The sequence below is a fragment of the Perca flavescens genome, chromosome 6 (assembly GCF_004354835.1).
Source record: "Perca flavescens isolate YP-PL-M2 chromosome 6, PFLA_1.0, whole genome shotgun sequence".
Taxonomy (NCBI): Eukaryota; Metazoa; Chordata; class Actinopteri; order Perciformes; family Percidae; genus Perca; species Perca flavescens.
In genome coordinates, this window is record NC_041336.1 from 38,258,414 (window position 1) to 38,273,178 (window position 14,765).

General features: G+C 41.0%; 2 protein-coding genes across 3 annotated transcripts; one reads left to right on the top strand and one right to left on the bottom strand.

The window, feature by feature from the left end:
* Positions 1–48: 48 nt before the first annotated feature.
* Positions 49–6,484, top strand: LOC114557577 (mitochondrial folate transporter/carrier). The gene is made up of 7 exons (XM_028581121.1): positions 49–495; positions 1,002–1,152; positions 1,258–1,343; positions 4,442–4,596; positions 5,103–5,216; positions 5,404–5,549; positions 5,669–6,484. Exons 1-7 carry the CDS (start codon positions 294–296, stop codon positions 5,793–5,795), a joined length of 981 nt encoding a protein of 326 aa, XP_028436922.1. The 5' UTR covers positions 49–293; the 3' UTR covers positions 5,796–6,484.
* Positions 6,485–6,586: 102 nt separating this feature from the next.
* Positions 6,587–14,020, bottom strand: LOC114557415 (collagen triple helix repeat-containing protein 1). Of its 2 annotated transcripts, none has more exons than XM_028580852.1 (4): positions 13,722–14,020; positions 9,836–10,054; positions 9,334–9,550; positions 6,587–7,408 (listed from the first exon to the last, which is right to left on the bottom strand). In XM_028580852.1, the coding sequence occupies exons 1-4, from the start codon at positions 13,791–13,793 to the stop codon at positions 7,266–7,268; spliced, it is 651 nt and encodes a 216-aa protein (XP_028436653.1). In that variant the 5' UTR covers positions 13,794–14,020; the 3' UTR covers positions 6,587–7,265. The 2 variants fall into 2 exon arrangements, with proteins under 2 accessions (XP_028436653.1, XP_028436652.1); XM_028580851.1 differs by having other exon boundaries at positions 13,680–14,020.
* Positions 14,021–14,765: the final 745 nt, after the last annotated feature.

Sequence of the window (14,765 nt, forward strand, 5' to 3'; positions counted from 1 at the left end):
TTACAACCGGAAGCACTACTCTTAATTATGTCACTTTGGCAATAATATATCACTAGCATGGAGCAAGGTCAAGCAGTGGCACAGCTGCTTGACATGGATAACGTTACATCAGCCGTGAAGTGGTACCGCATGTCAAAAACGTGGTTCAATTGGTAATGAAAATGAGCACGTTTCAAGAAGTTATTACCGTATGTATAACCGTGTAAGTTGTCGTCTAAAATGCTATAAAGGAAAATTATAGCATTTCCTCGACAGGAGCTAACTAAGTTAATTAGCAGCGTTACCGGGTAGAAATGAGTTCCGCTCCAAACCACGGTACCGTTAACGTCACAGAGACAGGGTCCAGCAAACCCGTTTCTGCTGTGTCAATAGCCGGACATGTCCAGCAGGTCTTCAGCCATGTAAAGATAGAAAACCTGGTCGCAGGACTCAGTGGAGGAGTGGTGTCAACACTCGTGCTTCATCCTCTGGATCTGGTTAAAATCAGGTTTGCAGGTAACGTTATGACATTAGCTTATACTAGAGCTGGGCGATATGGAGAAAATCAAATATCACATACCAAATACATCATTATCGATATTGAAGGGTTGACTATTGGTGCTTTCACAAAATAATAATAAAACAGTAAGTAAGTCCGGTAACTCCAGAAAAGTGCATCACTTTACTGTAATACAGCCTTTTTAACCAGGAAAAGACAACACGTGTTATATCACGATATTACGATATCCAAAATGTAAAACGATATCTAGCCTCATATATCAATGTCGATATAACGATATATTGCCACCCCTACCTGATACTTTGTTGATGATTGTCTAATCTGATAATGTCGTCAACGTCATTTGTCTTTCTTGCTAGTTGGAGCTCTATGAATTATGAACCAATTTAAAAAAATGAATTTGCTTCATGGCAACGGCACATTCATTTCAGAAATTGTTGGTGTCATGTTATATTTGGATGATATGACTAAACAAAAGCTTTTTGATTTCCTTCCAACGTAGTAAGTGATGGATTGGAAGTTAGACCTAAGTACAGTGGCATACTGCACTGTATGAAGAGTGTTTGGCAGCAGGAGGGACTCAGAGGACTCTACCAAGGAGTGACACCCAATATTTGGGGTGCTGGAGCATCTTGGGGTCTCTACTTCTTTTTGTACGTAAGCAATAAGCCTAATGGATCATGTCTGCATCATGATATTTCTTGTTGTTTTGACGTTTTTTTAAATGATCTGTAACTTTAACATTTCTTATTTCCCAGCTACAATGCATTCAAAGGGTACATAAAGGAGGGCCGTCAAACTGAACTGAATGCCACAGAGCACCTGGCGTGTGCAGCCGAAGCAGGTTAGTCCTACATGCATCTGAACACCAGTCTGACACACTCACATAATCAGTACTATGTACTCATAGTCAACTAATACGGGCAGTGCCTGTCTGGCCTTAGCAGACAGTTGGCAGTTAGAAATTAGTAAACAAGCCCTTCTGTTCATTTTAGTGTCACATGGTCAAGGATCTGCTTCCTGCTTGCCAAATGGAGTTAGGGGCTGAAAATTAAGTCTTTCAAAAGATTTCAGGAATTACCTGGAAATGCCAAGAGAGAGAAGACAGGATTTCTTTTAGCTGCTTTAAACTGCATGAAAAATCAAAAATTTCTCGGGCACTCAGTAGTGTTTTTTATTACCAACACCTGACTAGCACAGGGTAGTTTTTTTTGCCTCCAAAACAGCCTAAATATTTCATATTATTCATTATTCATTATTCAGCAATATGTTAGAAATGTTCAATAAGGAACTCTATTGGGTTGAGAGCTTGTTACTGTGCGTGCCAATGGAGTAAACAGAAGTTAGCTATATCCCGAGAGTTGAGGTGAGGAGTGCTTTGGGATAGGGGTACAAGATAGATCTACTCAATATCGTTAGCGCAATATCACGTTGCGCAATATTATATCTAGGGGTGCAAGATATATTGACTCAATATCATTATTGCAATATATCGAAAGTGTTGCAATAAGTATGCGATATTTGGTTTATTTTGTGGAGTGCTGCGTCCTGTCCGTTGGCTGTGTGTCTTAGTTGTGTTTGATTTAGAGCTTGAAACACTGTAATGATCATGTTTCATTGGCCAGTTACCGTGCCACCTGCATGTTAGTGCACGTCAGCGCACGGGTCCACTACGTGACAAACCCTATGGAGCGTACCACGGGTGGGCATATTTCAGATAGATAGAGACAACAAAACCGAACGAATTAGAGAAGCAAAAGAAAAGTTATGTCCTGTTCTCTTTATATATTTGATACTGTCCAACCAGTAGAGCATGTCCTGTTCTGTAGACATGGTCCTTATTTATTTATCCATGTTGGACCAGTCCAATATGACTGTCAGTTGAAATAAACCAGTTGAAATATGTAAGAATCTATTTTGATGCGTTTTCCTGTAACTTTTGTAATTTTACATATGTTTAAAAATATTGAAATTAATGTCAATATCGCAATATTCGTAATCGATATTGCAATATCACATTTTGTTAATATTGTGCAACCCTATTTGGGATATAACATAATCTTATTAAAAGTACCCTCATGTAAAAGGGTTTTGACTGTGACTATGAAGTGATCAACAACAATAATTGGAATACTCTGATGGTATTTAGGGATCTGATGTTCAGGGACATAGGCATCTAAAGAAAATGGCACTATCCCAGCATGTAGTTTTAAAAGGATTCATGACGTCAGTGTATAAATGTAACAGTACTAGGGCTGGGCGATATGGCCCAAATCTTGTATCCTGATAGGTCATTTCATATCGCGATAACAATATTTATAACGCTGCATGTTTTCTGGTTATTCAATAAATAGATAGTCTGTATGAAATAACCATATGGTAAAGCCTATTTTTCTAAACCCCTGTGTGAATTAAATACTTGACAAATGACAAGTACGTAGTATTTTCTGTTTTTATTAAGAACTTTAGTGCAAAAATTAACATAATGTGCAAGGATCAGAATGTAAAGAGTCGTCCAAATCATGTAAATATTGCCATAATGCAATTCGGCCGCTTGTTTTCGACATTGCGGTTGAAGCAATATATCGGCAAGCCCTAGACTTTATTATCACAATCAGTACGTTTACATGCACACCAATATTGCACTATTATTTCAAATATGATAATATTCCCGAATTTGATACAGGTCATGTAAACAGCATACTCCGGTTGGATATTCAGAATAAGGCCTTTTTCCGAATATAGCATTTTCTGATTAAGGTAATGTTTGGGTTTTAGAGGCATTCTTTGGCAGTCCTCCACCGCTGGTAGACTTAGAAAAAATCATATTTTGCACGGCTATATGTAAACAGGAATATTAGTGGAATATTCACTTTCATTAGTCACGTAAACAGCTTAGTCAGAATATTGTCTTTTTTTTTTTTTTGGAATAAAGGAAAAAAACGGAATATTATGTGCAGATAAACGTCGTCAATGATACAAGAGATGTAAAGATGCATTCGACCAGCTGACCTTTTTCAACTGTATGATCGTCAAAACCTCTGCTGAATCGTCATTGTGTTCTTATTTGACAAGATGCAGAATCACGGCTAAACATATTGTTTAGCATCCCACGCTCTGTCAACTCTAGTCACTGTAGTCTGCAAAAACAGCAGAGCACCAAAATAACACATCACAATCAACGTCACTTCCATCGTCCCTTTGTCTCTCTTTTGTCGAGGAGAACCACTGGATCCTGCCTTGCAGGGTGTGTGTGTGTGTGTGTGTGTGTGTGTGTGTGTGTGTGTGTGTGTGTGTGTGTGTGTGTGTGTGTGTGTGTGTGTGTGTGTGTGTGTGTGTGTGTGTGTGTGTGTGTGTGTGTGTGTGTGTGTGTGTGTGTGTGTGTGTGTGTGTGTGTGTGTGTGTGTGTGTGTGTGTGTGTGTGTGTGTGTGTGTGTGTGTGTGTGTGTGTGAGACCCCTAAATGTACCTCAGAGCTGTAATCGGGCCTTAAAAGTCCGGCCCAACAACTACATTTTAATTGACAGCTTTTTAAAAGCCCGAACCCATTTACAGCCAGGCATTATTCAAATGTGCGCACACACAGCTCTTTTGCCTTTCGTAAAGAATGAGTAATTTATAAAATAATTTTACATTATTTATTCATGATTAACGGAGGCTATAGCCCACTGGGAAGTTGGAACAAAGAAATAAAATAAGTCCTCCAGAGGCCAGCCTCTGTTTCACCTCCTCAGCATTCATTTTCGCAATAATCGAAACACATCACCTGACCGCTCATTTACCGCGCAACCCGGAGCGCAGGCCCGACCCTGACCCCGGCCAGAGCCCCTGTAAAATTATAGAAATTATTCGGGCAAAGATCTTCAGCTCTACTCTAGAGAGTCTTCATTTGGAAAATGTCTTTAATCTCATTCTAAAACTGCCTATACTTGTCCTCACCTAGGCATCCTGACGCTCACCCTAACCAACCCAATCTGGGTGACCAAGACCCGGATGGTGCTCCAGTACAACGCTGACCCAAGCGGTAAACAGTACAAGGGGATGATAGATGCCCTGGTCACGATCTACCGCCATGAGGGAGTGCCAGGACTATATAAGGTTAAACATCTGTGTATCTCTGTACTTTCATGTAATATAGCAACACATGAGATGCTTATTTTACCCAATGACAGGTAAGCTGTTTTGTAGAGGCTTTATGGGGTTCAATAGTACAGCGAAAGTTGTCCTTTATCCTACTAGGCTGAAATGAAGTTTTGTATTGGTTAATTAATCACCACTAGAGGACATCAACAGCCTATATTAGCTGTAGTAGAGAACTTGGAGTCAGAATCAGAAAGGGTATGAAATAAACAAACAATAAATACAGAAACAAATATGTACATATAACTGTTAACAAGCCTTGAATGATGGTAATAACAGCTGGAATTGTTAAGCTTAATGTACATTCTATTAGCCTGGCAGGATAATTGCTACCTAATTACTCAGTGAGAATCAGGGAGCTACAGATGCAGCGTAGTGGGTATTTATAGACTAGGCATACTATGTGTATATTGTGTGTGATGAAAGACTGACTTACAAAGCCTTTTTTTTTTTTTTTTTCTAAGGGTTTTGTTCCTGGTCTGTTTGGCACATCTCACGGAGCGCTGCAGTTCATGGCCTATGAAGAGCTCAAGAGAGGCTACAACAAATACAGGAAAGTGCCTTCAGATGCGAAGCTGGTGAGTCATTAACCCCACATGGAAACATGCTCCATGTGTTTAATAAAAGTCAGGCCTAACGCGTGTTAACTTTTCAGTTTAATAAGACTGAGCTCACAGCGGACAGATAACTAGCAGTTGAAGAAGTGACTCATCGGTTTTCCTACTCTGCTCACTGCCCTCTTCATCATTTTATCTGTGTAAACAGAGTGCATTGGAATATATCACAATGGCAGCATTATCCAAAATCTTTGCCGTGGCCACAACATACCCATATCAGGTAGTGCGAGCTCGCCTGCAAGACCAGCACAATACATACAGTGGAGTCCTTGATGTCATCAGACGGACATGGAGGTACGTTACTGATCCTCTCCCACAGGGGCCGAACATGCCACCCTACTTAGTTTCCAAATGTGGCTGTTAAGTAATGCACAGTTTGAGCCATTGTCATTATTTTTGCCCTTTCTCTGCAGGAACGAAGGCGCCATTGGTTTCTACAAAGGCATCATTCCCAACGTGATTCGTGTCACTCCTGCCTGCTGCATCACCTTTGTAGTTTATGAGAATTTTTCCCGTTACCTTCTGGGTCAAGATCAATGAGGCTTAAAGCTATAGTGATATTATAGCGATAGTATAGCTATAGTGAGAAAGAATCCATGTGTCCATTAAGGTCCAACAGCAAACATTTACACATCCACATGAGCATTGCGGTGTGTAGCGATTTGATGCGGTCAAAAACTATTTGTGCTCCTCCGATTAACAGCACCCCGTTACCTGTTGAAAGGTTCCTACCTAAATAGACGTCACTCAAAAGTACACTAGTGACACAGTGGACAATTTGTGTCCTACACCTAAAACAAATGAAAATGGCTCTTACAGCATGGGCAGCTGCAGAGACTCACACGGACACTTTGGTGCCATCCAGAGAGAAATGCCTTAGACTGAAACTGAGCTCTCGGCGCTGATTTTGAATGAAGAAGTTTGATTGAGAAATGGAATAAACCATGGATTTCCAGATGCATGACAAACACTTTGACTTCTGGGATAGAGTATGTTGCTCTACACGCCAAAGGACATGCCGCTGTGATGTTAGTCTTTTTAATGATGTGTACAGTAAGTCAGCCTTTTTTTATTAGAGGTTGATAAATATTTCATCATAGTCATGTTTACATTTGATGTTTTCTTTGCAGCACAAAGGAACACAGGATGAACTATGAAAAGCTGATCATTAACAGCAAATTGGACATTTCGTGTGTGTGTGTGTGTGTGTGTGTGTGTGTGTGTGTGTGTGTGTGTGTGTGTGTGTGTGTGTGTGTGTGTGTGTGTGTGTGTGTGTGTGTGTGTGTGTGTGTGTGTGTGTGTGTGTGTGTGTGTGTGTGTGTGTGTGTGTGTGTGTGTGTGTGTTATTAGATTGTCTTTTTTAAATAATTTCTTGGTAAACAGACCGCAGCAATGGAGATGATTTTTGTGTTCCAAACAAGCCAGTACATTTATCCCACAATGCATTTGTTTCCTGGCAAAAATACAGTATGTAACTACATAGCTTTATAAGATTTTCTTATAAAATCCAAACTGCTTTATCTGCATTGTCATGTTTGATAGTGTATAAATACATTACATGTATTACTTTGTGACTACAGTGAATTGAATGCAGGGTATTCCGAAGCTTCTAAACATAACAAGTGGTCATAAAGTTAAATTCTTTTAAAAAAAAAAAAAAGATGACTTTATTAACAGTAATAATGGATATAAACATGTCACATGAGTAAATAGTTTAAATATTATCGTTCTTGTCACAATGTCTGTTAAATAGTTACCGTATACCAACAGCACCCATAAGCAGAAAAGCTACAGTACAAAGTTTATTTCTGGTAGACAGAATGACACAGTATTCTTGTTTATAGACCTGTAGAATAGGATAGTATTTAAACACAATAAAAAACCAAACATTCAAGTTACCATCAGTGATGCTATGACGCCTCAGCAAACCGCACCTGATCGTTTTGGAGGGCCAGATGACATACTGTCATACTACCAGGACTGGGCCCTCCCTTACATGTAACTTTTTATTTATTTGGGCAGTTCCTCAATGATAATCCTGGATACTGAATTCCAGCCTGTAGATGCGTCCCCTCTGGGATAGTCGGCACAGGTCCCCACCCACACGGCCACATCAACCAAGCCTGCTTTGACACCCTCACACAGCCCTTCAACTGGAGAGGAAAAAAAAGAAGAAAAGCGGTACAAATGACTTTCAGGGAACACCCAAATTGTCTCCAGAGATGGAAACTGTTAATTGTTTAGTTTTATGGCAGTGTTAAACTTTCTAAATTGGAAGAGTGTAATGTTAAAGATAGTTGACAAGGCTTTTCATCATCCACAGCAGTTAAGTAACTTCTTAAAGTGCTCATATTATGCTTTTTTGGCTTTTCCCCTTTCCTTTTATTGTGTTATATATCTTTTTTGTGCACGTTATAGGTTTATAAAGTGAAAAAGCCCAAAGTCCCCCCCCAAAGGGACTTACCATCTCCAACAGAAAACACTGTTCCCAAACTGCTCCAAACAGCTCTGTTGTAGTCCAGCCTTTACTTCAGAGACCAACGTGGTCACTTTGGAACACACGTTATAATGCTCACCTAGCTGCTAGCATGGCACGCCATCATACTCTGCTTCTGACTGGCTAGTAGTCCTTACCTAGGTACTGTCAGGGCACGCCATCATACTCTGCTTCTGACTGGCTAGTAGTCCTTACCTAGGTACTGTCAGGGCACGCCATCATACTCTGCTTCTGACTGGCTAGTAGTCCTTACCTAGGTACTGTCAGGGCACGCCCTCATACTCTGCTTCTGACTGGCTAGTAGTCCTTACCTAGGTACTGTCAGGGCACGCCCTCATACTCTGCTTCTGACTGGCTAGTAGTCCTTACCTAGGTACTGAGCATGTGCGACTCCCAACAAAGATGGAACAGAAATGAGATGTCTCACTCTGTAGATAAGAGAGCTCAACACACAGGGTGAAAAGAGGAGCTGCAGCAATGTGCAGTACAACAAAAATATGGTGTTTTTTGAAAATTAAACCATTTAAACCTATTCTGATATAACCTCTAAATACAATTATGAACTTGAAAATGAGCATAATATGAGCGCTTTAAAGGAATAGTTTGACATTTGGGGAAAATATTCTTATTTGTTCTCTTGCAGAGAGTTCGATGAAAAGATACCACTCATATCGGTTTAGTAAATATACAGCCAGCGGACGGTTAGTTCAGCTAAGCAGAAAAAGACTGGAAATAGGTAACAGCTAGCTTAGATCTGTCTAAGGTAACAGAAAGTAAGAAAAAATGAATTAAATATTATTTTTTTTTAATAAAAAGGGGAAAGCAGCTTCCTGAAGGCGACCAGTGAGACCTTCAGGAAGTTACATTGCCAGACCTTCCTCCACAGCGCTGTGAAGGAGGGTCTGGGTAGTCCACACAGCCGTGCTCTGGTTTATTGGCATTTCTTTAAAGCAATCACAATCGGACCGAGCAATGGTGCCTCTGCAAAACAGCCTCGTGAAGGAACTTGTTTTGGTGGAACATGAGTACGTTCAGAAGTAGTTTTAGTCGTACGAGAGAAAACTCAGATTGCTTTCTGGATTTACCCTGCAGAGATCTGAGGAGCAGTTAACCATAGTCCTCAGAAATCCACCGGAGGTTAGAACGCCAACACAAAGGAAGAGGAAGGTAACGGACATCCAGCCAAATTTCCGGCAGCACCGGCGCAATCCCGGAAATGGAACGTTGTGGATATAGACTAAGCACATAATAACCCCCTTTAAACTGCAACTTTATGTTTTTACACTTAGGTTTTTAAAGGAATAAACAAACTAGATGTAACGTTTTACTTTGTAAGCTTTAGAGGTGGTAATTGGCAGATTTTGTAACGTTTGAAAAAAGCCAGGCTAGCCGTTTCCCCTGCCTCTAGTCTTTATGCTAAGCTAAGCTAACCAGCTGCTGGCTTTAGCTTAAGCTCATGTAACTAACATCCAACTCTCAGTAAGAAAGTGACTAAGCATATTTCCAGAAATGTTGCTTCAAACTTAAATATTACACTGCACAAAAAATATACTGTATTGTTGGTTTAGATTTAGTGACTACCTGAGGACGTTCTGTGGATGTTGATGGTTGAGTTGAGCTCAGGACTTCCTTGGTCTAAGTAGATGATGGACTCTATGGGCAGGGGTCCTGTGCACTCTGCTCCATTGAAGGTGAAGTACCACCTCTGGCAGCATGCATTTTTACACTTGAGTCTGAGGGAACCGCTGAAGAGGACTCTGAGGGAGCTGTCTGAACGCAGCTTGGTGAACGTACAGTCCTGCAACACAGCAAAGGGACATGTTGCCACTTTTATTCACTGTTGTGGTCGTATACCATTTCGGTAAATTTGTAAAATGATTGCAACCAACACCCACATTGCTCAGAAACACAGAAACATGTCATTCAAAGTTTCATTATAGACCTTTTCAATGGAATTCCATTGGTAGGCAACAGCCTGGCCCCTTACTGTCAGTTGATGTAATTTACATACACTGCACCAGGAAATCAACTTGGCGCCATTTAGAATGTTTATGTTTACAACTGTGGAACGTTCTATACTTACAGCTACTTTACCCAGGTCGATCCCATAATTGAGAGAGTTCCAGGCACACTGCTTGTAGTTGGGCCTCCAGGGCTCCTCGAAGATCTCGTTAATGCACTCGCCTTTCTCCCCTTTGAGTCCGTCACGGCCAGGGATGCCCGGCGTCCCTGGGATGCCGTTGGTGCCAGGGTTACCCTCTCTGCCAGTGGGGCCTGCTGGCCCCTGCATGCAACTGCCATACTGGGGGGGAAAAAAGAAGTGGTGATGGTGACACTGCAAAGAAGACATGCATTAACATCAACAGAGCCTATTGTTATCGAACTTCCTGTTTAAGATTTTCTTTTTTCTCCCTGTGGGGGATATGTCCTAGTTTGGGCTGCATGCACCATAGACACCTAAATGCTGCCATTCATACAACCATCACACACAATAAGCCAGATTATACCTCAATAACCAGTCATATAAACAAATACACTGTCAATTAAGTGTAAAAACAGATGTGATCCAAACCAAGGCAAAGCAATAGAACCAGCAACCATTAGGGCGAAAAGCAAGTGAATGACAGATGTGTGTTAATGAGGAACTGAAGGCTTGGTGACAGCCTAAATTAGTACCGTAGGTGATTGGCCACCCATCTATCCGTGTGATTCATTGTCCAGATGAATCTCCTGCTATGTTTAAACAGATGCTGCGTCTTACTCAAGCTGACTCAAACACACACAGAGACACACAGAGACGGGGGAGCCTGCCAAAACTGCCCCACCACATGCAGAGATAGATACAATGAAGATCCAAATAGCTTTGAGTAATATGTTCTTCAAAGAGACATTTTGACAAACAGATTACAGTGTCTAGGTTAGCTGTTGAGGCTGTTTTTAGTTGGAGTTGGGTTTTAATTTCGGTTATGTGTCATTCCTTCAGCCAGGACAGACATAAACTGACACGTATAAGAGTGCCCTCGCCCTTAAGCAAGTATTGATGCCAAAAGGATTTGGATGGGGCTTTTGTCGGGTCATTGCTGCCCTTTTGCTCAGCATGCAGCTGTGGAGCAGTTATAGGTGCACATGGCCAAAAGGCAAAAAAAGTCCTGAGGCAGGAGAGGAGAACAAAGAGCTTTTACTCCAGTTTCAACATCTTGTGTCCCTGGGGTGAATAGAAAAAATCTATTTCAGAATCTGGAAAATGCCTAAATGTAGGCAGAATTACAGTATTCTAATGTCCGCTCCTGTGAAACAGATGGTTGAGTCTGTTTTAGCCATTAAGTGGCTTTGCCCGAGCAACCTGGAGATGTGAAGTCTGACATCATCTTTGTGGGAAACTGAGAAGTCTGTGATAAAACCAATAGATTGTGGTTTGGTATGCATGTGCTGTAATAGACCTGGAATTTGTCCTCAAGGAAAAAACACAACTTTTTTTTTTTTTAGGTGGCAAAATGTAGAAATACAGAGTTTGTTTGGATGGTACTCAGCAAGAAAACATCTTTGAGTTTTATTAAGGGAGGGATTTTTGGAGACATTTCAAAGCAGACTAATGAATGGAACCTCTGTCCACTTTGCTACACAGCTGACTTTAATATTAGCTTCCAGTCTGCTGTTTCGGTAGTGTGGTGCTGCGCCTGCATGAATTACACTTCAGCTCTACTGAATATTAGTAGCACAGTCCATTACTGTAACATAAGCATAAAGGCTGCATTTGCCTCCAAAATGCTCAGAAATCAGTAGTATTTCATGCATTAGTCAACACCGAAGCAAGGACTGAAGCTCTCCTGGAGCATGCACAGCAGGGATATAATGCTTGGCTTTGAGACTTTATAGATTTGCCGGATCTCGTGAGGATGCAAAATAGGATTTTATGATTACCATGTAGTTCAAATAAACAGATCTTCCTTCTCCAGAGTGTCTAGTGCAGTTGGGCTTTTCTGCATCATTTCCAGTGCACTAGATACAGATGGTAACATCAGATGCTATTCAGTATATCCTTCTACTGTGGTCTCAATTATGGAATATGGAGGATAATGAGGAGCAACTGCTTGAGCTCTGTGGTTCTCAAAGTGGGGTATGCAGACTTCTAGGAGTCCCTAAAGGGGGGGTCCACAGTGGTGGTCCTAGCTAAATAAACACCAGTTTCATTTTCATTTGACTCCCAAGAGAGAGGTTGAATAGAGAAATGTGTGTCCACTCTGTTCATTCACTCTCCTCCTACAGCATGGAGGGTTATGTAATTGGTGTTTGTGTGAATTGAAATTAAATAGTTAAACCCTGCTTCTTTTATAGTATTAGATATATAACACATGTAGCCTATCAGTCTTAAAATATGAGCAACAATTTCCTCCAAAGCCTAATCATACAAACTCCTTTAAACTGGTAAGATAGACCAGTGATTTTCAACCACTGTGCCGCGGCACACTAGTGTGCCGTGAGGGATCGTCCTGTGTGCCGTGGGAAATTACTTAATTGGTCCAACAATTTTTTTTATTCGAGTTACTGCAAATCATTTTCCATTGTTGCGCATCTGTGCCTCAATATGATGACTGGCAGAGAAATTAAATACTATTCTGTGTCCGTAGGTGGCAGTATAGCGCAATAATGACCTTGTTGATTTAAGACAATAGAATTACTGCCAGCAGGGCAGTAATTCTACCAAAATTTGAGAGTGTGCGACTGAATTTTACATCCAGTCGCACATGTGCGACCAGTAAATTTACACGTTAAACGTTGACATTTCGGTACCTGAGAGCGCGTAAGCGCAAGCTTATCTGTCCTCTCTGAAAATTGACAGAGAGCAGAGCTCTGACACACACGCACACACTCGCACACACGCAGAGCTGCAGACGATGCAAACTACGTCGGCTCTGCAGTTTTATGGAAGTCACAGAGAGTCACGGAAATGCCGATAAAGTGGTTTCAAGTGTGGTTACAGTTTTTCATAACTTCAAGCAGACATCGTTTGCTGTGATAGGATATTAATGCTCAATGAAAAAAGTGAGTCTGGAGCCCTGCTGCCACCTTTCGCGCGCATCCCGCAGTGACAGGATGTAAGCAGTAGGGCTGAGATCATCGATGTAAGCCTGCAAAAGCGATGGATACATTTTAAAAAAGGAAAAATGCAGATTCTGATTATTAGGCTACAATGTGTCATTTTTGGTTGGTGGTGTGCCGCGGGATTTCTTTTATGTAAAAACTGTGCCGTGGCTCAAAAAAGGTTGAAAACCACTGAGATAGACAGATAGATAACAAAGACAGAGAGAGAGAGAGAGAGAGAGAGAGAGAGAGAGAGAGACAGTATATATGAGCCAGACCCCAACTTCCTGTTAGGTTTTTTTTTTTCTGTCCACCCAGTCTGCTGGAGAGCAGCCAGACCTGGAATAATAGAGAACCAGCTGACCACACAAAGCCATGAAACTGCATTATCATCTGCTGCAGGGACCAGGTCATTTTGGAGACTACACTCATTGCACTGTAAGCATTCACGTGGATCATGTGGATGAATCGGCATAATTACTTTTTTTCTTTTTTGGGAAATCAGTCGTTAAAAAAAACAACAACTTCTGGCTAACAGTGCGTGGCACAAGAAAAAGTAATCCCAGGATGAGTTTTAGGAACTTCAAATGCAAAGTGCCCTATGAATGTTAATGGAGATGCATTAAAAAACAATACAACAAAGCGCGCTAAATGGCAATAGGCTAAAGTAAATTGAGTACAATAACTATAATTTCATATGAGCTCATTTTTGTAGATTTATTTTTTTTTGTTATGGGAAACCACAAAATCTGTCCAGAAGGCATACATCGCTGCGGGAATGGCACAGCTCTACTTTTGGAAATGATAGTAGCGGCCGCATGGTCATTTGAGCTAATCTCTCTTACCTTGTCAGCGTCAGGATCCTTTCGGTATCCTCTATTTCTCACCTTTTCCACGCCATAAAGAGGTGAAGCCAAGCAGACAAGAAGCAGCAGGCGGGCAACGAGAGGAGACATCATGCAAGAGACGGCTGTGTGCGCTCTGGGAGAGAGCTGAGAGGCGACGGTTTGACTCCAACTCCAGACACTGTGAGTCCAGAGGAGGGCAGGACAAGAAGGAAGGAGCCAGTCAACTGACAGAAAACTCCCTGAGAAAGAACACACTCACAACTTCTCTGTGATATTCATATGGGCTGTAGAAGCCGTAGAGTAGAGCAAGGAGATATGGAAACACATCAAATATCACGAAATTGTTTTGACCAGGGGCGATTCTAGGATCAGACCTTTAGGGGGGCTCGGCCCCTAATGAGAATGTGACACGATACAGTGTCTTGCAATAGTGTTAACCCACCCACCCCCCCTGCTAAATCAGTACTTTCAACATTTTGGACATATGAAAAAACTACGAAAGTCCCTTTATGGACTACCAGAATCAAATGAAATGATAATGAGGTGTAAACAATAAATAAATAAAAAATCAAACTTTCCTTGACTGGGTTACAGGTGCATAGCATTGGCACATGGATATTACACCTGTTTCTTTGAACCTGTTTGCCCTCTGTCACTAACAGAGAAGTTTGCAAACTCTCACTTGAAGCACAAAAAAAAAAAAAAATGTATATATTATAATTTTTAGGGGGGCTTGAGCCCCTAAAAAGGGTCTAAAATCGCCACTGTTTTTGACCAAACAGCCTACATCAATGTTGATATTGCGCCGTTTGTATAAATATTCACCAATAATGTGGATACAATGACTAAGTGGGTAGAGGCAAAACATATAACAGCTACAACAGTCTGGTAAGTTCAGAAAATGACATCACTTCACTGTAATGTAGCCTTAAAAAAACAGGTCTTGTGTCATATCACGATATTTAAAATATAAGACCTCATCTAGCCTCAAATATCAATGTCGATATAATAAGCCCTAATCTATCATAAATAGCAGTTACTGACTCACTCAAATACATTTTTTTTATTCAATTATATTTTATT